The 26,005-nt window shown below is 37.7% G+C and overlaps 1 protein-coding gene across 50 annotated transcripts in view; it reads right to left on the reverse strand.

Moving 5' to 3' along the window:
• Positions 1-26,005, reverse strand: part of TCF4 (transcription factor 4) — a 365,126-nt gene that overhangs the window by 47,786 nt on the left and 291,335 nt on the right. For all 50 annotated transcript variants that reach the window (XM_084966820.1, XM_084966808.1, XM_084966752.1 and 47 more), the window contains 3 exons: positions 11,989-12,094; positions 7,887-8,020; positions 2,045-2,177 (listed from right to left, as the gene is read on the reverse strand). In XM_084966820.1, coding sequence (XP_084822946.1) covers positions 2,045-2,177; positions 7,887-8,020; positions 11,989-12,094 — 373 coding nt within the window. The remainder of the gene's footprint in view (positions 1-2,044; positions 2,178-7,886; positions 8,021-11,988; positions 12,095-26,005) is intronic.

Consider the following 26,005-nt stretch of genomic DNA (forward strand, 5'->3'; position numbering starts at 1 on the left):
TGTAGTAAAGGTGTTTCTAAAAAGCTTTTTCTGTGTTTCAAAAACCTCACACATTTCCCTTTTAAAATTTTAGCTTCTTTATCATTATCTAGACTCTCCCTCCACTTAAACAGGGCCCTTCAGTCTGTATAACAAGTTAAAGTCCATCTTTAGTATGTAGTTGAGCCCATTAGTACATAGAAGTAACCTATTAAGGCTCTAGCCTGCCCAGACCATGAGAGAGAAGACGATCCTGTTTCATCTACTAAGCCCATGATGAGCCAACTTGCTTAAATAAAGCAAATTCCATCCCTGAGACTTGTGGCTCCAAGGACCACAGCTCACGAAGAATAATCACACCATATCACAGAATCTTTCTTCCCATGTCCCAGTGCTTCTCTCCCAGGAAGATGGTTCTGCAAATAAATCAACACAAGTTTTTTTGTTTTTTTTTCAAACAGTGCCTAAGTCCGCTTTCCTCATCTCAAGCTTTTGCTCTACCTTTCTACCGTCTTAAAAAAAGAAAATTACTCAAACCATAAGTAGACAGGAAATCTGCCCTGTAAGAGGATGAATGACCGGTCATCCTTCTTTATAACTAGACCTCATGACTGCAAAAAGGGGCTTTCCATTTGTCAAACCACACTGAAGTGAAATATGCTTTTCTCACTCTTTCAGTTCTGCACTTCTTTCTTCTTGTTTTTCGGATCTGCCAAAACTGCACTGATAGCTAACAAAACTTCCCCATACGACCTCTGTCCATAGCTCTCCAAGGTCAAACTGATGCAACACGTTTGTAGAGGCTTTGTTATGAAAAGTCACAAAAATGGAAACGCTTTCCTAAATTCGCTGCTTAGTGAGACATGATAGTGAAAGGCTTCTAGATGGCTCATCTCAAGTGTGAAGTATATTATTGAATAAGCAGGGAGTGTATTATTTAGGCAGAATTCTATTTACAACATTTCACAACACCTCTCTTCTCTTTCATCAAAAACTCTCCCCCACATAAGTGATTCACACCATTTGCCGAAGTTCCAGAGACTATCTAAAGAAAATGAAGAAACTGCAACGAGCTCAGGGGACTAAACAGCAGTCTTGCTCTGTCTAAACACATTCTTCTCTCTAAAATGTACAGCTCATGTTCTCATCAGTGAACCGCTGGAAGTGAGCAAGGTGTGGGTCTGAGTTTGAACTAGAGTCGGTGGTGGGCAGTGGTGTCTGAGGCTGGAACAAGACCCTGGAGCGTCAGGCTGTGGTGCTCCTCTGAATGACAGGGTTGTCCAAGGCAGTATCAGAAGACAGTGGCTGCCTCTCCCACAACCTGGACTCTTCCTCCAGGGGCAGCTAGAGACCCTGCCTAGCTCTTCCCTCAGGAGCAGAGGTTTGGTGGGGTAACCATCCATCCTAAGCAGCGGACCACAACGGACATCATGAAAATTGAGAAGACGGTGGCTCAGTTTATTCTGCTGGGGTCTTAACTCATTAGCAAATCTGCTGAGAAAAAGCAGCAAATCACTTCTGGTCCATGGATGCCCAAGCACCTCCTTTATGTCCCATCTGAAGGACTCCACAATGCCACAATCTCCAGAATGTGAAGCTTTCTCGTTATTAATAAATAACCATCTATGGCCATCACATGACAGGGATGTGTTATGTTTAAAAGCTTAGCACAGTGACTGGAATTTGAGAAGTGATCCAAAACTACTATTCAAGGCTGTTACATCTTCTACCTTACTCATCTTCAATGGCCCCTCTTATGAAAGTTCACTCTGTTAGCTGTTGGACAGTGTAACAAGCAAGGTAGCTGTGATCTATTTAAACCTTTATTCCTTCTAATCATTCACAACAGAGAAAGCAACCCGATTTCAGTTTCTTGCGACCACAAAAGTCATGACAGTTAAGACAATGACAATTTCTGTTTGGTTCATTTTTCCATTCCTTTGGTTATGTGAAAAAAATTCATTGCTTGATTTCTGTTCAATTATGAAGGAGTAAAAAAGAGGTCCTTGATTACTAAACCCTGACATGGGTCGTCCACAGCAGGTCTGGTATTTCCGTGACTCACCCATGATGCTGTCTGTCCCGTTGGCAGGAGGTGTACAGGAAGAGGTGCTGTAATGGTTGGTACCACTACGGTGGAACGTGGACATCGGAGGAAGACTGGAATTTATGTCTGCTGAGGAGTGTGATGGATAGCTCTGTAGCAAGAAGCAGAAAAGGAGGCCATAGTCAATCATAAAATATTTAGTGGGTTCGTCTTCTAATACTTCTTTCAGAACCCTTCCTTTTGCTGTGGGGACAGCCCTCAGAATTTCAAAATATCCAAAAATACATCTTAAAAAACAACATAAAAAACCACTGCTACCACTCTTTTTCTGTATGGTCTATTGATCAAGAAAGAAGGATTCCATAATGTAATGAATAAGACACCACCACGACCCACAGAGTGTCTATCACACTTCATGCTACCCTTCTGGACACTAACTGGCAAAGAATAACCAGTCTTAAATATTCCTCCTGTCCAACTGGATCTCTCTGAACTCTAGCAAGAACAAAATGGTAAATGAAAAATTCAAAAAGCACTAACGATCAAATCCCTCTCTAAAGTATCAACATGTAAAACTTTAAATCCATGACCATATTGGAACAAACAAGCTGGGAATGACTTATTTTCTTTCTCTTTTTTTTTTCTTTTTTTGTCTTTTTTTTTAGGGCTGTACCTGCAGCATATGGAGGTTCCCAGGCTAGGGGTCTAATCAGAGCTCTAGCCGCCAGCCTATGCCAGAGCCTGCACCACCGCCACAGCAATGCCAGATCCGAGCCAGGTCTGTGACCTACACCACAGCTCACGGCAACACTGGATCCAAAACCCACTGAGCGAGGCCAGGAATCGTACCCGCAACCTCATGGTCCCTAGTCAGATTCGTTTCCTCTGTGCCAGGATGGGAACTTCTTATTTTACTTTTTTTTCCACATGTCCTCTCCCTTACCATTTACCATCTAGTTGACTAAAAGAAAAGAACACCATCTTTTATAGACTCCTTTGGTTTAAGGCTTGGCTTTGGGTTTGACTATTCCACTCTTTGTCCACATAAGCTGCTTTTCTTGGGGCATATCACAGTGCTTATAAAGTGGCATATTAGTTGTTACCCATCCACCTGCTGTATAATGAACAGATCACTAAAAGGAACATCGTTAGTTGCAAAGCATGGGTAGTTACAAAAATAGAGCTATTTTCCTTTTCAAGATAAAAGTAGCTTAAAAAGATATTCTCATAGGCGTGTGAATATATTACAGGCATGTAAAGGAAAAATATTTAAGTTAAAATATACTTTTTCCTTCTATGCTATCTATTAATGGGCTATGGATCTTTATTACATCATTACTGGAGATTCTGTTGAAATTAGAGATTGAATATGATGTTGAAAGTCAGGGTTGCTGAAAGCCCAGTCAAGGAGTGAGACCCAGGGGTCTTAGTATCCCCCTGTTTACTGTGCGAGGCCGATCTTAGGTTCCAGCTGTTCCTTGAGGATTCCTTATGACTGCCAACCCTTCCACAATCTCTTCTCTCTGAATCCCTAACGCATTTTCATCCTGCATTGTGCCATTCAACACTTAATTAAATACCTTCCCATGTATTCTCTTTCAAGTGCATTTTCCCCAAACTGTAAACTCTTTAAGCGAAGGGAATGGAGTTCCTAGCTTTGCACCCAGACCATAGCTGAGCACTGAACACCTTCATCCTACAACTCAAAGAACTGGTTACCAGTTAGTGTTTAACAAATAGTGGGCTGAAATGCTGCTTATTTGAAAGACAACAGTCTAGATTATGAATGTCCATTTTGGAGTTAGGTTTGCCAATGACATGGCAGATGTCTTTTAAAACATTACCTCTGCACACCCCAAATGGTCCAGTGGAAAGGTCGGCTTCAGTGAGAAAGATGGGATACACCCTTAAACCTTTCCAAGTCCCCAAGTATGCCTTTCACACTTTTAAATTTCACAGACCTCTTTGCTTGCCCAAAACATTCCTTAGGCCACCTGTTAAACTCATCTCTACTTCCCACTTAGAGAATACCCCAAGTATTCTCTGGAATTTTCTCCAAAGAATGACAAGAATGGCCCCATTCCATAGTACAACTGACCTAAAAAACTGGATAAGCCATGGAAGACCAACCTTAGAAGAGCTATTTCTGCTCAAGAGCTAAAGGTTATAATAACGTGGAAAAAATAAACAGGTTATGGAAAAACAAAAAGAAAAGCTTAAAAGATGGTTTGATTCCCATTTCCACACTGTTCTACTCCATGCTGAGTTTTTGAATAAAGAAGCCTTATAAACCAGTTCCAAGCTTACAAAAACCAAAACTGAGGAAAAGAATTTTAAAAAAATATTTAAATAATTATGATGAGACAGAAAAAAGATTATCACATCGATGAGAATTTTTAAACCCTTTTAATTTTGTGTAAAATGGAACAGTAATTCATGATTTGCCAAAGGGTTAATACTAAGTTTGGAGAATAAAAAGAAAAGTTATTCCCCATAGATTTTAATTGGGGATACCAATGCAATCTACAAAAAAAAAAAAAAAAAAAAAAATCAGTTATTTTTAGAGACTCATAGAAAAATAGGTGCTGAAAGAAGTTAATGAGATTTGTAACTAGATTATCTTACAAGGAAAAGTATCTTAAGAACGTTTGTCATTCAAAGATGTAATACATATACCGAAGAGAGTATTACACTAATGATAAGTGAACAATGTCTTTTTAATTTAGGGATCAACTATAAGAAGTCCCCTTGGTCTTTCTTACTCTAGCTATTAATACTGTCTACCCCACTTCCCACAAAGGCAAAAGAAAGGGGAAGTATGATAAAGTGCTATGGTTTTACATGCCCACTATTTGTTTATTTATTTTTACTTTGATACCCAATCATAGTGTCTTTGGCATCTACTGACAGACTTAAGTGTTACAAATGTTTTTTCCATGAGTGACACTTTTATGAAGCTACAGGTGGATAATTTAAAGATTAGAAAACCCAATAATTGTTAGTACATACTAAGAATAAAGTCATACTTTAGGTTAAGGCAGAGTTTCACAGCCTTGATGCTGTTGACTTTTGCGCCAGATCATTCTTTGCTGTGCCGGGCAGGACGGGGGCGGGGGAGATACTTCTCCTACATAATGTAGTATGTTTACTGCATCCGTGGCCTCCATTCCAATAATACCTACACGCACCCCCCTACCCCAAAATGTCCCCAGACATTACCAGGTGTTCTCTGTGGGGTAAAAATCACCCCCGTTCAGAGGCACTGGGGTAAGAGTTTATGTTACAAACCATAAAGGCAAGAGAACTGCCTTTAAAATTCCAGACTCTGTGGTACAAAGACCATGCCTAGCCCCTGCCAGACTGCAGAGACTCTATCCTATTTTCAGAAAGAACTCCGCAGTCATTCCAAACCTAAATCTGCAACAACCCATTCCAAAGCTTGACCACAAACTCCATTCTTCTGAGTGATTTTGTCTGTGTATATGTGACATAGTAGTGATTAGCTATGGGACCTGCTGTAGAGGCTGAAACTGTAGAGGGGATTTAAAGATTCAAAACGGGTGACTTGACAGTTGCCACTGATATATGTGGATTTTAAGCTTTATAATTATAGATTCTTTGATAACATGGTATCAAGTGATAAAGGCAATGATGTTTCTAAAATGTTTTACCTTCGGAGACATACTAATGTGACCAAATTATACCCAAAATAATCCAAGGAAAGCTTTCTTCTTTGCCTCTACTCCTTTCCTGCCGAAGTTGCAGGAAGAGGAAGAGGAAGAATAGCCATTACTTTCCAGTAAAAGGCAACGAACCACCTACTGTATACTCAAGGATGAGAGGCCACTTCAGCGAGAGAGTTTAGAATAAATACCAAAATTACAATGATAACTAGACATAATAATTCAATATGTTCCCTATCAGTGAGAAAATTCACTAGGATACATTACCAGAGACCTAATTCATTTGCCCTTTTGAAAGACAAAACCCCAAGGTCTGTCAACTGATTGTGTTAAGAATGAAAACTGTTTTGTGATGGATAAAGGGCATTACAAATACAGCATCTGATACAACCTATTGGATTACTCCTTCAAAATGACCTTTCCTCCTGGTTGATAATATTGTTTTGGCTCAGCAAACTTTTTCTAAAAGGGTGTAGTGGGTTTCTTTTTTAAAATTATACTTTCTGTGCATCCGAGTACATTTTAAAGACACTTCCTCCATGCAGTGAACTTGTCTGGGATAAAAATCAAAGCACCTAAGTCACGATAGGGAAAGAAAGAAAGAAATATAGGAGGGAAGAGGAACCAATGTCAGATGGACTACTCTTCAAAGGAATGAAATTCCAACATGTTAGTATAGTGCCAAAATCTTTTTGTAATTAAAACATTCCTTGCTCAAAGGACACAAAGAGTTTTGATCATGAGTTCCTTAGAGAAGTACAAAACGATGATAGTGAAATCAAAATGTTAGTCAAGAAGACATTTTAGTATAATAATAAGTGCTACTTCTTTAGCTTTCACACTAATAACTCCAAGTAGGAGGTGAGAGAAGAGGAAATTTGAAAGTAAATCATCTGCTATTTATTGAAAACGTGCTGAAATTTGAGAGTTTGTGATTTACATATTCAAATGTAGGAGATGATTAAAAAAAAAAGCCCAATTCTGTCTCCATGATTTGTCTCTCATGAGCAGCTAAGCTGACTGACCACCCAATGTCTCCATCACTAGGGCTCACTAAATAGGTATTGTGAAGGATATCCAAAATTCTCACTTCTGGAATATTTTCAGTTATCGGAATGGGATATGTCACGTTTTCTATATCTCTGGTGGTTGAGCAAAAGAGAAGAAAGACTATGGAAATCCAGAAAGCACTGTCTCCTAAATTAGACCAGAGAAAGAAACATAAATCTGGGGGTCAGGAGAGGGAAAAGGGGGACACACCACGAGATGAAGAGTAGTAAGGTAAGTACCACGAAGAGCCAGTGGATTTGGACCATTAGAGGTTGACATTTTTAAAGCTATTTTATTGCACAAGGGACTTGGTCCCATTTCATCTGCGGCCCAAACATACTCGTGATCTAGAAGTACTCTTTCTTCCACTTAGTTCATAAGTGGATTCCGGGCTGTGGCAGATTTGGAGGCTAGATAAACATCCAATGAGTTGCTTCCTCCAGAAAAAAGAGACTACTTAGGATGGATGAGTGTAGGTGATGGATAGAATGGAAACTTTAACATTTTCAATGGAGTGAGGCAAAAGAGAGTATGAGTAGGATACTGGAGGGTGTGGAAGTAAAGCTAAAATAGTGATAATTAAGAATCTGATCTAAATGGAAATCCCATCATTGCTGTTATAGATGAGAGTGTGTAGGAAACAAACACCTTCCTTCGGGTGTGATACAATAGTTCAAAGCTCAAAGCCGTCGCCAGCTACAGAAGCTGGTCAAAGAGAAATGGAAATACCCATGGGAGATGCACATCACCTACTACCAAAGTCTATGGACTGTCATGCTGCCCCCTGCGGTGTATCCTTCAGAACTACATAAAAAATAACAAGGAACTGCCATAGCAAAAATCCTGCAACGCAAATACAGTGTGTATTTAGGCACCATAAGAAGCGGATGCTCTGATAAAGAAAGCGCAGAACAAAACAGCAATGACAAAGAGAATCTGGAAGGACTTAGGAAGGTGATCTGATTGAGTTATGTCTTTGATCTCAGAAACAATACAACTGTAAGAATAATGGGCGGGTGCCATTTTTACATTCATTGACAAGAGTTCTTGTGCACATGCGTGCCAGGACAGGATGAGATCTAATAATCCAGCTGTGTTATCTCCATTACCAAGTGAATCTGCCTTACCAAACGTTCGTGGGGATGCAGGCTGCAGTAGCTGCTAGACTGTGGAATATGAGAAGAATTGCCCAACATTCCTCCGTAGCCAGGCTGATTCATCCCACTGGAGGAGCTCCAAGGGTCACTGCTGTGATGGCCATCTGTAAAGGACAAAGAAAACCATGACTTTTCTGAGGCATTCAGCCTTGCCTTATTAGAATAGGGTTTTTTCATACACTTGATTGCCTGTTGTGTATTCATCTTTGTGTTGGTGAGCTGATTACATCATAAGACAACCTTGGCATTTTTCTCCCAAGTGGCTCTATATTGCCAAATGAATATAAATATTTAACATAGTTAAAGGGTTCTTTGTAAAAATTCCACTGTAAAAGAACAGAAAACATTTCTACATAGGACTGTGTCAAGTCAGGAAGGTACTAATGCTAAAGAAAACATTCTTAGAAGTCCCCTGACTTCTTTTTTTCTATGAAAACCAACTAAAAACTCAAATTGTTCCTAAATTTGGGGACAGAAATAAAACACTTGTGATATGGCAGAATTTGCAAGTTGACAGGTTTTTGTTTGTTTGTTTGTTTTTGTTTTTTTTCTTTTCTTTTTAGGGCCACACATGCAACATATGGAAGTTCCCAGGCTAGGGGTCGAATCAGAGCTGCAGCTGCTGGCCTACACCACAACCACAGCAATGCAGAATCTGAGCCGCATCTTCGACCTAAACTGCAGTTCATAGCAATGCCGGATCTTTAACCCACTGAGTGAGGCCAGGGATCAAACCCGCATCCTCATAGTCATTAGGCAGGTTTGTTACTGCTGAGCCCACAATGGGAATATCAGGTTTTAAAAAGCATATAAAGACATTAGGTAATAATGAAAACAGTCTCTTTGATTTAAAAGATGAGATTTCATTTTTGTAACATACAGATTAGACAGAATTAAAGGTGGGATTACATATATGATATGTGGGGAAGAGGAATCTCAAGTATAAAGTTCTGAGTTTTTGTCCTCTTTTTAAATTTTTGTATTTTTTGGTATACAGTTACAGAACTACCTTAAACCCTCCACAGCAATTGAAAGGGTACTCGCATATCATCAGGTAGATATTATACTACAGACAATTTTGAGAGTGTCTGGATTTATAAAACTATGAGTTTAAAAGATTTAAAATTATATGGAAATTACGTGAACTACTTTTAATATAAAGTTAATCCCTTGTTAACACCATAATGAAAACATGCCTACAGATTTTTTTTTTTTTTTTTTTTTAATTCACTCTGAGCCAACTGGCTTAGAACTTACTATTGAGACTACTATTGTTTCATTTTGGTTTCTCATATTCAGGGAGCAGAAGATCTACGTTAGTGCTCAATTCAGTTTTTCTTTCCTTCAATAGTTTAACAGAAATTATTGAATGCCAGATATATACAAGGCCATCAGCTGGGTGTTAAGTGTACAGCAGGCACTGCTCCTTTGGAAAAAAGATTTTCACCTTACATGTTGTTTAATAAAGGTATTTAGACAATGTAGGAAGTAGGCAAGTTAAATCTGACACTATATTTCATAAAGCCATTTTTTCACCGAGTTTTTCAAGCCAGAAGTTAGAATTCACAAAACTGGAATGGTTTTAAAACAGGGAGGAATAATCCACCGATGTCTTAAGAACTAGGAAAGCAAAATCATGTCTGTGATTTTGACAACTTAAGAGTTTTACCTAGAAGATTGGAAGCGGAAGTTAAAAATGAGAGGTCACACAGTAGTGGGTTTAAAATCTGCTACCAGTCTCAGAATATCTTTCACCTAAACTGAATTTTCCCCAACACCTAAATTCTCAGGGTACCATGGACCTTCACTGAAGGAAGACAATGTGAAACAGGATCACAGTGCACTGTTCCTGCAATCATAATGTAGAAACAGGACTTTCAAAAAGTTATTATTCATGTACTTAAGATTTAGCTCTGAGATTATGGAAGTTTAGATGTCACCTTAAATTCAAACATGAAGTTTAAGACCACTAACATTTCAAATAAATGACATGCATGGCAAATAAATTGAGAATATATATCAGTGAACAAGAGTCTCCTGAAACATTCTGACATGATGCACTACACGGAAATACATTTAGGATTTGTTAACACAGACACTCTACTCAATGCAGACTTACAAAAATACATAGTTTACATAAATTATGCTTTTCACAGTAAATTAATATTTATCACATCCCGTGATCTTGGCATAATGCTGTTTTGAAAGAATAGAATGAGATGTGTGCAAATTAATTGTGCTCGTCATAAATGTCAACTCAAAAAAAATTTTTTTTTTCTTTTTTGGGTATTCATATGCTGAAAAACAAATCTGTTCCCTGTAGTTTGTGTGGTCTGCTATGGAGAAGAGCCTATTGTCTTAAACTACCTGATGTCTCCTTGCAGTGTGGATGATTTAAGCAAGTGTCTTTCCTAAAGGCAGACAGAAGAAATCTATCCTTCCGCTGCCGGTTTTCTCGAGGAAATTCTGCTTTGGGTGATGAGTCCTCCAGTTGACAATCTCCATAGCCCAGGTACTATAGTTTCTCTGACTAGTCACCAAAGAGGGGTGCTGATGCCCAAGTGGTTGCTGTTTACACCTTCTGTCCGGGCACAGGACACACCCAAGGGACATACCTGCTGTTCCCTTTGAGATAAAGGGGCATCTAGGACAAGTCACAAAGATAAAAGAGCCTCTGGTCTACAGGAACTCCATTATGTGTGGGACCAATTCTCTCTACTCCTTCGTTTCAGTTTTCTAGTTTCCCACGGGATTTCAATGTGAACTAGCAACCGAGAGAGCTAACACTCTGAAGGGAAAGGAATCGGGATGGTTGTTAGTGTGTCCACCGTGATCTACGGGAGATGCCAAGCTGCTCCCCTGAGACTTGCTGTCCCAAGGGGCTCTCCTTCCCATGATACAGTCCTTCCTGGAGGAGCGACAAGAAGGAATTTCCATGGTACTCTGCCGAGGCACACCTGAAGCTGTCACACCCAGGCAAAAAGAGTTCAAGTCTGCCTACAGGGGTTCTTGGTGAGAGTTCCATCTCTGAATGTTGGAGTATTAACTTGGTAACAAGATCATCACATTTTGACAATAAATATCCCAGGTGTCTCAAGGAAGGAGTCTGTCTCTTCTTCTAAGCAGCTGCTATCACTTCCAGAATCTCCGTCTTTTTCAAGCAGCAGAAAGGAGTTGTACCACCAGGGCCAAGACTAGAAGCTCAGGGAACACATATCCATGTGCATTCAATTAAATACACTGGACATTTAAATGAATTAAATATACTTTATCGACCATGAAGCTGTCCTTTTCTATATTCGTCTGGGAAAAGAGCTGGGTCTCTGACCCTAAATCAGTGAGTATGTTGGGCCAGAGCATTTGCTCTGACATGAAATAATATTCCAGACTTTCAACAGGTCACTTCCTCTTAAATGGGACAGTCCTATGAATTAGTAAGTGGCCAGAATTTTTATATAGTTACACACAAGGATGTTTTGTTCCCAGGTAGCTAAATCCTGGAATGCTCAAAACACACAAAACCCAACGCACTTCTAAGCATGTACACATGCCCTTCTTGGGGAGTGAAGATGCTGAAAACATCAGGCCTGGAAGGCCATTCCCCATAGCAAGGAACCCCGTCTAATCTTAATTTATCATCGCTCAAGAGGCTTTCATTTAAAATGTAAGTCTTAGTGGAGTTCCTTGGTGGGCTCTGCAGGTTAAGGATCCAACATTGTCACTGCTGTGGCTTGGGTCACTGCTGTGGTATGGGTTTGATCCCTGGCTGGGAATTTCCACAGCTGCTGCTGTGGCCCAAAGAAATACATAAATAGTGTAAGATAAAAATCAACAGAGAAACAAATAATTATTCAATACACAGTACCAAACATTTGTCCAGCATTTGACCAAAAAATTTAGCTAGCGCTTTGCTTCATGCTTTATGTCAAAACGCATTTAAATGCAAAGGATAAAACATAAAAGCAAACAGAATAAAATATAAACTTGAAAAAAATTTTAAGTTAAAACCTTTGTTAGCTATGACATTAGATGTAGATCTGAGGATTTCCCCTTGGAAGAGGCAGTGTCTTACCTTGCATGAAGAAGGAGCTAGGGAAAGTGCTGGCTGCTGGTTTTGAGGAAGGGTAGCCGGGCGAGTCCCTATTGTAGTCGGCAGTGCTTGCTGATGGAGCATAAACCTGAGGAACAAGAGCCTGTTTAGTTTTGCTTGCTGCCTTGACCAAAGCATCTCAAGGTCCATTACTTTATAAGAGGCAGGCACAAGAGGTGAAATTTCCACCACGTCCATCCTAAAGCTCATCAAACCCTAGAAATGCTGGCCCTTTTCTGAACACAGAAAAGCGAAAAACAAAAACATGCCAAGTAGATTTGTGTGAATGGAAAACCAGGTGTGATATTTTCCAGTCATAAGCAAGACTATTGCAAACGACGTCTAATTGTAAATATATTATGCATGGGGTTGTCCTGGGAGTTTAAACATTTTTTTTTTTTTTTGAACCTAGATGGCCCATGAGTTTGTAAAATGTAAAAAGAGAAAGACATGCCTCGAGCCTCTCCTGTTTACTCGACCTTTGGATTAAAACTGAAAGAAAGAGACAGAAAGACAGAAAACGAGTTCACTATCCAGACCATAGAGAGACCAGTATATATTGGAGTATTAAATTCCCATAGTGTTAGCTTTTTATAGAAATGCATGAAAAAGGCCATTAAAAGCCCAGATCTATACAGACCACCAACAATCAGTGTGTACACAGTTAGGGGGAGGGAAATCTTCCTTTATAGTTCTTATTATCTTTGTATGTGCAATAAACTTAAAAACTGTGCCAAAATTCTAATTCACTTACATTCATTTACTAATACTCATGAGACTTGGGGAACCAGTTCTTCATAAAAATAGCTTGTGTGTTTTCTTATTTATGTTTGCTTTCAAGAAGACAGTACAGTAGAAAAGCATAATTTCATAAGGTAGAGTTTAACTTTAATTGGTTTTCCCCCTTGCCTCTTCTGCTAAAGATAATTTTTTTTTAATCCCCCTTTTCTTTTGCTCCAAAAGTTCCTCTCTCCAGATGGTCGGAGAGACTGAAACACTGTCATCCTCCTGATGAAAATGGATACCTTCCTGCCTCCATTTTGAAGCAGGCAGCGGCTCACAGAATTGGCAGTGAGCCTAACAGTGATATTCACAGGTCACGGCAAAAGAAAGAGAAATTCACCAATCAAAAGGCAACTGCAGAATTACCAAAAAAAAAAAAAAAAAAAAAAAACCAAAAAAACAAAACAAAAAACCCAACAAACCCTGTTTTTTTTTTTTCCACAGTGCACATGGAATAAACACCCTAAGAAAAATGATATAATTGCTCTCAGAACATTATGAATCACAAATTAAGCATTAATACAAGGTTTAGGATTTCACAAAAGATGGGGCCACAGAGACAGATGTGGGAAAATATGCATATACATACATACATCAAATACATGCTACATATGCCCCACAGTGCCCTTGAAATTGGGAGGTCCTGGAGACTGAACAAAACAAAAACAAACCAGAAAAGCCCTTGCACACTTTAGAAAACAAGGATTCTTCCTAAGTCATGGAGGAATCTAAGCCCTCCTTTTTCTTGGGCTTTACTTCATTCGATTTTTAAATTTTAGTCATATTTTAAATGGGTAAATAGCTACTTGTTTCTATTTCTACAGGGCTTGCAATAAGAGGAAAAAATTTTCAAGAATGTTTAAGGGACAAAGGAGAAAACTTAAGCCAGGAATCTCAAAGCAAATCAATACCCTAAGTTATATCAAGCAAAACCCAGTATTTTCTTGAGAATTATACAACGGACCAACGGTTTGGAAAATACTACTGAATGCATTTAGAGGTCTTCAGATTAGGCTAAAAAGATGCAAGAAACATCACTTTCTAGGAAAAGGGGAAACTGAAAATTAGATCTTCTTATTCTAATGATAAGTAAGCATAATACTACTATGTCTACAGATAATTAGCCTGAGAGCTATTAGGCCTACCACTATTAACACAAGCTAAGTATACTATGCATCACTCCCAATTTTCAGAAATCAATATTTTTACTATAAGACTGAAACTAAACTTTCTCCTATTATTAAATCAGCTTGAATTTTAAGACAATCAAAATAAATTCTTTTAGGATAATATATATTCTAGGTACATATTCTACTGCATTATCCTTAAAAATGCACTGTAATTTTTACATAAAACACCACTTGATGTCCCCTAACAAGATACATCTTTTTTTTTCCCCCTGATTTGGGCAGAATTATTTGATATTTCTTTTGAGAGATAAAAACATATCTCCAGCAATTTTGCTTACCTAAGGAGGCTACTTCGACTGTGAACCATGATCAAGCTCAAAGATCTGCAAGTAAGATTCCCTTATTCCAAATTTATAAATACTGCCTGTATGCAAAAGAATATCTATGGGGTTAAAAAATTTTTAGGATATATTATACTACACAACTTCTATTTTTCTGGAGTTGTAGCTAAGTTAAGATTCCTTTGATAAGATGAAAGTCTTCATTAACAAGAAATGGAACACTGTTTTTACCTTTTTAAAAAAGGCAATTTTTGCATATTTTATCACCTTTCTGTATATCATTATTGATCAGGTACAATGTTATTCCCTTTTCATTTATATACTTCATCTTTCTCATTTCAAAAATTATGTTTAAGTAAGTGTTCTATATATTGGTTTATATAAAGAAATACACATAGAACTATTACAGGTTTTTAAAGTAGTAGGAATCAAATAATATAATTAGTTCAACCCCCCTTCCATTTTAATTTTAAGAAAGTTCAATGCAATGGTCAAAGCAACTGCTCAAGATATGCAACTATCAATTGCTCTTTACTTCCTACTACTTAATGACTACTTTCTTTAAAAATGGTGGTGTAGGTAGATGATATTTATGAAAACAGAGTGATCGTAAGGCTTACACTTCAGTTTATCCTTACTGTTTTAATTTTTAGTTGCCTGGAATGACAAGGAAGCTGCTTCATTACTTTTATTTCAGTCAGCTACTTTGCCGATCTCTCAAAAGACTTAAAAGTGTGAGTTGCAATAAGGTATTTCATAGAGATAATAAATTCAATAAGGAAAGCTCCTATCTACCTGATTTTTGTCATCACTATTCTAGGTCAAAAGAAAGGTGACTTACACATTCGTTAAAGAAAATTGCTTTTTATTTAACAGTACAATAACAAACTTCCTAGATATCTTCAAAGGACTAACACCAGAAAATCAGTCCAATGGAAAATGAAAAACAAATCCCAAACTCTAGTTCAATGTATTGACGTGACTCTGCCAAGGAAACATGAGACAAGTCTAAAGGGAAACAAAAATCTACACATAGTTGTCTTCTGATAAGGTATGTTAGATCAAGGTGACTTTGGGCATTCCAATTCCTCCCACGAGAATAACCCAAGAGCTGTGAAATCCTTGCTGCAAAATTGGAAATGGGGAAACTTGGCTCAAGTTCATAGGCTAGAGCTCTTTAAGAGAATTATTTGCTGAATAAAAGTTTCATGGAAAACTAATAGCCAAATATATTTATTCTTCAAGGTCAGCAGCATTATTTTCTCTCATAATCCTGAATTTAATACAAAATCATAGAGGCAGAAATTCTAAGTTTAACAAAGATCTCTAAATAAAGCTAAACCCTGAACAGGTGAAAGTTTTTAAAGTTTTCATTTTACAGATCTAATTTCTGTTGTAATGTGAGATGCAGTCCTATTGTACATTAGCTGTTCCAACCAACATTCCTGATTGTCCTTTGTGTAGTCATCAAAGAAACAACAATATGATACATTCTTTAGAAAACTGACAGAACACTGTAAACCAGCTATAATGGAAAAAATAAAAATCATTACATAATAAAATTTTTTTTAATTTTAAAAAATTAAAAAATAAAGAAATATCACTTAAAAAAAAATAGAATGACCACCTTCTAGAATAGAAGAAAACCAAACAAACACACAAACAATACAAAGGGAGTAAGATGTATAGCCTACCTTTTCCCCTTCAGGCTCTCATTTTTATCTGTCTTGGCATTTCGGTTTCACTTATGGAGATTTAAAAAATAACCGTGACTGCCATTTGCTGAAGGCTGCTTGTGGAATGGCTTTTGTGCTGGGAGCTCCATATACATTATTTCTAATCTTCATAAGAATCAGACAGGATGGACATTATTAATAGTTTCATTCCTATTTCACAGGGCTTTTCATTCCATTGTACAGTAGAGAGGTCAGATGTACTAGCCCAGACAGGCCTGGGTCTGACTGCCAGCTACATTATTTATTAGCTGGTAGGCAACCTTGGACCTGCTACTTTAACTTCTCTGGTCTTCAGATTCCTAACTGTAAAATGGGAATGACAGTGCTTGCTATGCCAAATTCTTGTGAGAATTACAGGGCATAATGTGTGTAAAAGCAATAATTCCTGGCATCTATTAAACATGCAAAAAAAAAAAATCAGGTAATAGTGTCAATGTTGTGCTGCTAGTTTTTATGATGTGGACAAATGTGATTTGGGAAAGTTAAGCCACTTTTCCATGTTGAAAATTCACCAAAGGGTAAGAAACAATTCAAAGTAGTCATTCCAAAGTCTATGGTCTTTCCATTAAAAACAATTCCTTGCTCTTAAAAGGCAAAAATGAAAAGAAATTTATAACTATCAACATAAAGTTATACTTTGGCCACATTTTATAGAAATATTCTTGTGGGGTTCTTATAATTACCTTTTAAGAAAATAAAATGTGATAAGGCATGTTGACAGTGAAAGCAATATATATTAGTTACTTTCTTCCCGAAGTGGGAAGCCGAACTCTGGAGGGGATAAAGAGAAGTGGTTACAGATCGAGTGTCTTGAGGTGTGTAATTGACTGGGGTCGGGTGGTAGCCACTGGGTTATACAGTAGACCTTTAACGTTCCTTAACACTACTACCTCTTTGTGATCTGCAAGTACCATCTGAACAAATAATTTCCAAAGAGAATCAGCTGAGAATAACTGAAACACTGTAATTGAGACTTTCAGATCCTTAAAGAGTTACTGTATGCTTCATAGTGAGTAGAAAATAGCAAAGCACAATGATGCCTCAGATGCCCAAGTGCTGGCAAGGCTGGTTTAGTGGCTCAGACCCTGGGAGATTTCACAAATGTTCTAAACTGTGACAGTTAAATACTCAAAGCCAAGAGTTTATAGTGTGCCACTGATGTTCACAGACCTAGGCATATGCTCTGATGCTTCCCAGCATCTAACGGGGAAAACTACTTGTAGGTGATCAGCTCACTACTCTGGCAACTAACTGGACTGGACCTCAGCCCTTATAATATTGTTTGAAGGACATGGGTCGCAATAAGAGAAAAGAATGGCTGAGGGGAAGTGATTCCTCCACATTCAGAAGAGTAAAAATGGACACTGCAATTGTTCTACGTGACCAAGTTAAAGGTATTGGTAAAGCAAGTGGAGGATGTACTAAAATGAGACGGACTCCAGACAGTGGAGAAAGGGATTTGGCAGGAGAGCAGAAATTACCCAGCTCTGGAGCCAGACCCACTGGGTTCGAATTCCAGCTCCCACAAGCAGTTGTGAGGACATAACAAGGCACTTTCTCTCTCTCAGTCTCAGTTTCCTCACTGGTCAAATGGGGCTATTCTGTTGTGATAATTAGAGAGAATATATGTCAAGCATAGTTCCTAAACTCTTGTAGGAACTCAATAAAGGGTATTATTATTATTGATATCTTGTTGTGCTTAATTTTTAAGTGCTTAATTTTTAACAGAGCTAGAGTGGTGCTGTCTAATAAAGTAGCCATCAGTAATACTGGACATTTGAAATAAGCTTAATTAAAATTTGGAGTTCCTGCTGTGGTGCAGGGGGTTAAGAATCTTCGGTGGTTTGGGTTGCTGTGGAGGCCCAGGTTCAATCACTGGGCTGGTGCAGTGGTTTAAAGGATCCAGTATGGCCACAGCTGTGGTGGAGGTTGCAGCTACAGTTTGAATTCAATCCCTGGCCCTGGGAGCTTCCATATGCTGGGGGTGAGGCCAAAAAGAAAAAAAAAAAATTACACAAAATTAAATATTCAATCCTTCAGTCACACTAGCCACATTTCAAGTGCTCAATAGCCAAAGATGGCCGCTGGCTATCACACTGGACATCATCAACATAGAACTTTCTCACCATGGCAAAAAGTTCTATTGGAAGCATTGATCTAGAAGCATGCTTGTCCCTGAAGAATCCTACTGGGCTCTGTGTCACCCTCTTTTAGAGCAGTTTCACAATAATGCAGCTCATTTAAGATCTGCTGCTCCCCTTAGACTGCTAAAGCAAGAACTCTTCTGGAGGAGTAGTGGGAAAGGCAAATTCTAGGTATCCCCAGCACCTGGCACACAACTGCTATTTAATAAATGTTGATTCTATTAGACGGCGGAACATTTAGGATTTGCGTTTTATTTATTATTTTTAGAGTCCATTGTACTGTTACATACTTCTTAAAGCTCTTTTTTAAGAACCTATCTGCCCAAATTCCCACAAGTAGAACTGTACTAAGTATTACCCTAGGGAAGAGTGCCTGTGATCCCCAGGTTTCTTGACGTGTAGGAAATATAAGTAAGAAAGTTATCAAGAGCAGTTTTGTCCTTGGCCTCTAGTTAGTCTTTGGCAAAGGAATTGTAGTTAGACACAGTGTGATCACTTTTTTTAGACAATCAATGTTGAACAGATTTTTCACTTTTTCTGATCACTAGTTTTCACATTATGAATTGGTAACTGGATCCCTCTACTCCACTATTTTTATTACTTTTTAAAATAATCTTTTTTTATACCAATTCTTTCTGTTTTCATGAAACTTCTCCACCTGGTGTCCTCTCTTCTGCCCCCTGGCATCATATTTTTAAAGCTCCAATGAGTTCAACCTCATTTTACAAATGAGCAAAAGGCAGAGGTTAAGGGACTTACCCAAGGGCCTGGACAGAGCCCAGTGCTTCTGACTTTCAGCCAATCCTCCTGGCACTCCCTTTGCTAAAGTCTTTTCTAACTTTATAAGTTAAATATTATAACGGGGAGTAAAATGGCATGAAAGGTTAATAAGTAGATGCAAGTAACAGAGTTGAGTAAGTTAATGAAGGTTTAAAGGCACTGAATAACGCTCAAGAGCATTTAACAGGAAGGCAGTACATAACTCAACAGTGCAAAGAAACAAAAACAAAAGCAAACTATAGAAATCAAAATTATTCATCTGACACATTCTCAGTATATAGTATCAAGCCAAGGAATATTCACTAATGGTAAAAGATCCTACTTCATTTCCAAGTGATCGTTACAGGCTACTTCACATTATTATCACATAAATAGGAAATAGAGATAACACACAAATGCTGCAGTATATTGACAAATAGATGGGTACTTAATTATACAAGAAAAAAATTTCAGAGGTGTAATTTGTTGAAATTGTGAAGCTTTTACTTCCATCTAAATAACATGAAGTTTTTACAGGAATTAACCAAGTAGTTCTAAGTGTCCTAAAGCAACTTCCAAGAAGAAGAGTTTTACTCCTCAAACTACCTTTATTGGTAGTCTGAAAAAATTTGCAATTACAATTAAAATGTCATTTGTGTATACTTGATGTTCATATTTTATTTTTAGTATTTTATTTTAGTAATGACCTGTTTTCACTCCATCACAGTGCAAAATGAAAAAAAAAAATTGTATATGATCCCCAGACCAAATTCCTTGAATATGTAATATATTCAGAACACAAGTCATTTTGAACACACATCCAAACACTCCATCACAAGTACCACATATAGTTTTTCTACACTTCTGAATATCAGCTGAGTTTCGATTATCTGTTTGAGTATGTTAAATCTGAAGCTAAATTCTATAAATGATTTACAGTCAAGAGTCTTCTCCTTCTCAGCCACCAAATTTCCTTTTCTATATTAAGTAGTAAAATTGTTAAGAATTGTAATTTCCTTCTTTGTATCTCTATCTATCAAAATGTTTAACTCAAAGAAATCAAAAGGACCTTCCCCCCCAAAAAAAGCAACAGAAAGGAGAAGCAGAGATCTTAGAGATCTACAATGAATCAGAAGGTGCAGAAGCACAGGGGGATGAGGAGGCTGTAACCACTGTACTTTCGACCACCTCACCCAGCAAAGCTCAGCAACGATACAGTAAAAAAAGTGAACTGGCCTCATTATTAAGTGTGCAAAGCACCCCAAGAGCTACAAAAACCACTGACATTCTTTATGGCCAGGTAGCTCTACCTCGTTCTTTCCTTTCTTCAAATAAAAAGGCGAGCATATTCTTATGTTTTAAAATATAGCCAGTTATAATACATTCTTCAAATCTCTAAATCGAATTTTCAACTACAAAACAAAAGAGTCTGTGTAGCTTAGATTTTTGACAAGGAAGGAAAAAACCTGGTTCATATAAAAATAAAGAAAAACTAAGACAGAATCACTAATAATTGTAGAAGAATATTAATGTGATTTAAATCTGCATAGTGTCCCATTAAATTACAAGGATTAGGGTGTTACCATTGCAAACAGGAGGCAGCAAAACTGCCAAGTATTATTAGGCTCACTCTGTTTTAATTTCATAGATGTATCATAGATATGACATCATATATGTGATATCTGGATATATCATAGATATAGAATGCTTGAGATTTTAAGTTGTTTTCACATATTATCATTCAACCATCTTAGTGATATACGCAGGGAGTTAACAATTAAAAACAAAGAAAAGAAATAATTTATTATGGTAGTATAACTTAACACTTTCTAGAACTGGAAAAGGACCTGGTCCCAATGCCTGCCAGTCCCAAGCTCCTGTCACATTTGGCATGACAAATGATGGTGACAAAAATAGCTAATGCTTTACTTAGAGTATGCCAGAAGCTATTCCAGCAAAACTGTACATATCCTCATTTTGTCTTGACAGTAACCCTATTGTTTTATTATCATCCCAATTTTACAAAGAGGAAATCTGAGCCATAGAAACTTTAAGTAAGTTGCTCCAAGTCATACAGTTATTTAAGTGGAAAAATTAAGATTCAAAATCATGTCATCTTATTTGGGGATCTGAGCTTTAACATGCATCGATCGTTAAGGGGGCTTCTCTCCAGGGTGTTCAGAGAGTCCTACTAAAACCCACATTTGTAGAATCCTGAGTCCCATTTATATACTCCGCAGCCATTCAGCAGACAAGGGGCTGAGAATGCTGTTGCACACAAAGAGAAGACCACAAGATGATCTGAGTCAGGGTCGCACAAAGGAAGTTCTTGTACACTGCTACAAGGAGGACCAGTCATCTGTCTGCCAGACCTGAAGCTAAGCAAAGTAGCAGCAGGTCCTGATACTCTTGTTTGACATACTAAAGGCAGACAGAGGGCAAGTATTCTACTGAGAGTCATACTGGGGTTTAGTGGTGACTAAATACCAGTACACTAAAACAGATGAAAACAACACACTATATTATTACTTAAAGCCTTTACAGGAAATATGATTGCGGTCTCGACGATGTGTACTAGCCTCTGGCTCCAAATATTTCTTTTTATTTTTACACGTGTGTTGCTCTTGCTCTTGGCACTAACAGAGCAGACACTGCATGTTTGCTACTACTTTCAACGTGGCATATCATGGGACTGCCCACTGCGAGCATTCTGAGTACCTTGGCCCTCATTGAGAAGGCCTTAACTGATTAAGTCACACCTGGCTAAAGATCTCTTGAGACACTTAATTATGTAAAATTTGGTCCAGGTGAAACCCGACGTCTTCCTGCTTACATTCCTTATGTTACTAATTGAGAGAGCAACCAGCTTCCTCACCATGAGCGGGATGGGCAGAGATAAAAGACTGTGGATGTTGAGCTCTTTGATGTGTTCTATACACCTAAGTTGTTTCCAACTTTTTATTTATGGAAGGTTCATTAGAAATGAAAGGTAATGTTAGGAAGAACATGACTTATTTCTATTAATTATCATTATTGCTTGTTATCTTAAATCATAAACAGATGTAACTATTCATATCTCTAGCTACAGCTATCACATCAAATCCACGACTGTCAATTATTTCCAGTGGAGCATCTCCCATCTCAATACTATGTTTTTCTTCTTTCATTACCAACTGTTCGCTTTTTTTTAAGATGACAATTACTAGGTCATGAGGAGGTGTGGAAACATCAAAATCATGTTGGTTATATCTGCCAATAAATAGCTTTGTGACTTCCGAGGACCTGGTTTCATCCATTGAATGAGGCATGTTTTCAGGAGGAAAACAAATTCTATGATTCTATAATAAAGGGGAAAATTAATTTTAGGTTTATTCCAATGCTGATTATTGTTGTTTCTTCTACACTCTCCTTAAAGGCTAAGAAGGCCAGCTGAGGACAGCCCACTGCAGAAACAATAAAATTAAAAAAAAAATAGTATGAGGCTCAGCAGTAATGAACCTGACTAGTATCCATGAGGATGCGGGTTCAATCCCTAGCCTCGCTCAGTGGATTAAGGATCCAGGGTTCCCGTGAGATTTGGTGTAGGTTGCAGATGTGGCTCAGATCCTGCATTGTTGTGGCTGTGGCATAGGCCGGCAGCTACAGCCCCGATTTGATCCCTAGGCTGGGAACTTCCATATGCTGCAGGTGTGGCCTAAAAAGCTATAGTGTGTGTGTGTGTGTGTGTGTGTGTGTGTGTGTGTGTGTGTGTAATGGGGAGGGATGAGTAACAGAATAGGCCCATGTAGTTACTTGAACTTAATTGTATTAGAAGGAAATTGGGTGAAATCCTATATCTATCTATATATATATATATATAGATAGATAGATAGATAGATAGATAGATAGATAGATAGATGAAAAAGTGTACAGGTGTGATTTGTGTATGTGAAGGGTAGGGAGGGGTGAGTAACAGAATAGGCCCATGAGGTTACTGAATGCACACATGAATGAATGAATAAACACATCACATATAACATACAAGTCAAACTAAGAATAACATCATAGGGAGGGAGTGGGATGGACTGGGAACCTGGGGTTAACAGATACAAACTACTGCATTTGGAGTGGATAAGCAATGAGATCCTGCTGTATAGCACTGGGAACTGTATCTAGTCACTTGTGATGGAGCATGATGGAGAATAATGTGAGAAAAAGAATACCTATATATGTACGTATGTATGTGTGACTGGGTCACTTTGCTGTACAGTAGAAAATTGACAGAACACTGTAAACCAGCTATAATGGAAAAATAAAAATCATTTAAAAAAAAGAATAACATCATAACACAGAGAAAGATAAATATTCATTGGTTCTGCCAGATAGCTTTTAGTACATTTCACTTCTTGATTTGTTTTAGGGCTGAGCAGTCTTTCAAAAGTGAAGACAATTACCTATAACGATCCATGTTTGAGAGTTTTAAGAGGACCATTCCTCGCCTTTTACCTTTTGAACCTAAGGCCATAGGTTGATGCTGGAGGCCTAGAGCTCATATCCTTCATTGGATGTTAATAGGTATGCCTTTTAGAAAGGGATCTAAGCTCAAATAAGTCTGGGCACTATCAGGATAAACAAATTAATTTCACTGCCGCAGACCTTAGTCAATGTACAATAATACTACAAGGGGTACACGTCCACTTTCTTGGAAATAATTCCACCAGCCACAAATCCATGTTTTTAACACATCTCCAATCATCCTCCATCCTGGGAAATGCTCTTAGAGTCTGTTAGCAGTTACTACACTTTGATGTGATGTGGTCTCTGATCTTTACCCAAGACCCAAACAAGAACGAAAAGATGCTAAGACCAAGATTCCAACAGATACTAGGACAAGAGGATATCTCAAAACAAATAAACAAATCCCAATTCACAAATGAGGATATGTACTTCTCTAGATGCACCTTCTTGGCACTTGATCTTCATCACAGAAAAGGAAATCGGGATTCCATGTATGATCAATCACCCTAAAAAGCAGATGTTTTCATAGGATTTTAAAGGACAAAGACTTTCCTGCATCTCTTCCATTATTTAATAATCACTTTGAGACAGCTTTTCTACCCAAGGGGTCATCCATCTCACCCACTTTATACATTAGGAGAGAGAAGCTGGAAGAGTGCTTTCCCTACCCAGTAGTCACATGACTCTAGGACAGCAGGAGAAAGGTTCTAAGCTAGGTCTTGTCACTGCCAGTCCCAGGTCAGAATGGTTAGGACTTGATCAGAATATTCTTCCCAATCACCTATGGCCTATCTGGGGATCAGTTTTTCATATTAGTAAATACTATCTACTAATGTTGAGTAAAGATCAACTCTCTGCTGGGCTTTGAAGCATCAAACTTAACACTGGGTGCCTCAAACAGATGCCACCCTCTTCTGCTTACCAACTGAATTGTTACGAACAGTAAGTTTCCAATCTGGTAAAGTTTGGAACAGGAATCATTGCTATGGTACACTGGAAAATTATTACCCCCCACCCTCCCTTTCACCAAGCTGAAAAAAGTACAAATTATATATTTTTTTCTGTCAAAACATATGGCCCTAAGTACTTTCAACTAAGAACAAACAAAAGCATGAAAAACTACCAAATGTGTGACTTGGTGGTACAGACTGAAATGAAAAAAAGAAATGTATGTAAATCATCAACCTCTTGGTCCAATCAGCCACCTTTCTACCTATTATCCCCTCAGATACATGCCCCTCCCCCACAACCAGGGCAAACTTTTAGGTAAAATCAACAAGTCATATTTCACTGACTTAACTCACAGTAGCACTTCTGACGAGCACACACGGTTAGGTGCTTTGGTACGTAAAAATAAATGAATAAATAAGAGGCCAGAATTTTCATTAGAAGCTAGTTGGGAGATTTCAGATGAAAAATGATCAACTTGAAAATATATGGAAGTAAGTATAGTTTGTACAAAATGTTTATACAAAAAAATAAAGGAAATTATCCCATTAGGATAGGGTTATTCAAAGAACACTTGAAGATTGGACAACTGAAGACCAAGTGACTAACAATAAATAGTTCATATCATCAAGCATGTTTAGAATATAATTCAGTTGACGTTCTCTCATACTTAAATTTCAGACACATTTTCCATTTGACCCAGTTTTTCTAAATTTTAAAAATATACAGTTTAAAGATCTGCTACTGGCTACCTTAAGTATTTTTCTGGAATAATGAAGGAATAAAAAAAATTTTTTAATAAAAAAATATAAAGAATAATTTCTTTACCAATAAAAATTACAGTAAGACTGCCCCTTTGATGCCTTTCCAAGAAATGAACCCTTTGATAACTAAATTACTTGTTCAATCATTTGGAATCTTCAAAACAGAAATGTAACATCCAGATGATTGCTTACAATTAAGATAAGGGAAGCATTTTAAAATTCTCAGTGCTGAATAAATTAATGAGAAAAAAATTTTAAGAAGAGGAAAAGAGCAGTCTTAACATAATAAACGGCTTAGAAATAATTTGTCTTTTTTCTTCCTTTAAAAATTACTAACTAGTGAGAACTTAAGAGAATTATACAGACAGGTTAAAAAGGAGCAAGTAATGCTTCTTTTTTTCCTTTTCCTGATGGAGAAACATCCAATAAACATCTACTTCTTTGCTTACATAATTAGGCTACATCAGATACTCTGTCAGGAACTTTCTCATCTCTAGGTAGGTAGGCAGGTACATAGATAGATATAGTATGTATGCATGCGTTTATGCATATTTGTGTATATGGTAAAATTAAAGGTTTATAAAACAGCAAAAAGATAGGAAGAAAATGCATAATGGGTTTGGGGTTTCCTTTGGGGTGATGAAATGTTTAAGAATGAGACAGATGTGATGGTTGCTCAACATTGTGAATATGCTAACTACCAATAAATTGCCCATTTTAAAATGGTTATCTTTATGTTACATAAATTCACCTCAATTAAAATAAAACAAAACGAACCACTGCAGCAGATCCATAACTTCTGTGTCCTTCACAAAAAACACTGGTGAAAATTTTCCTGTAGAGGAGAGGACCAAGGATTGACCACATTTCTTAAACAATAAGCCTCTCACCAGATAC

This window comes from Sus scrofa, chromosome 1 (assembly GCF_054392235.1).
Source record: "Sus scrofa isolate SSC_HxYL_T2T_F1_AM1 chromosome 1, Sscrofa_HxYL_maternal_Yorkshire_Landrace_v2.0, whole genome shotgun sequence".
NCBI classification, from domain to species: Eukaryota; Metazoa; Chordata; class Mammalia; order Artiodactyla; family Suidae; genus Sus; species Sus scrofa.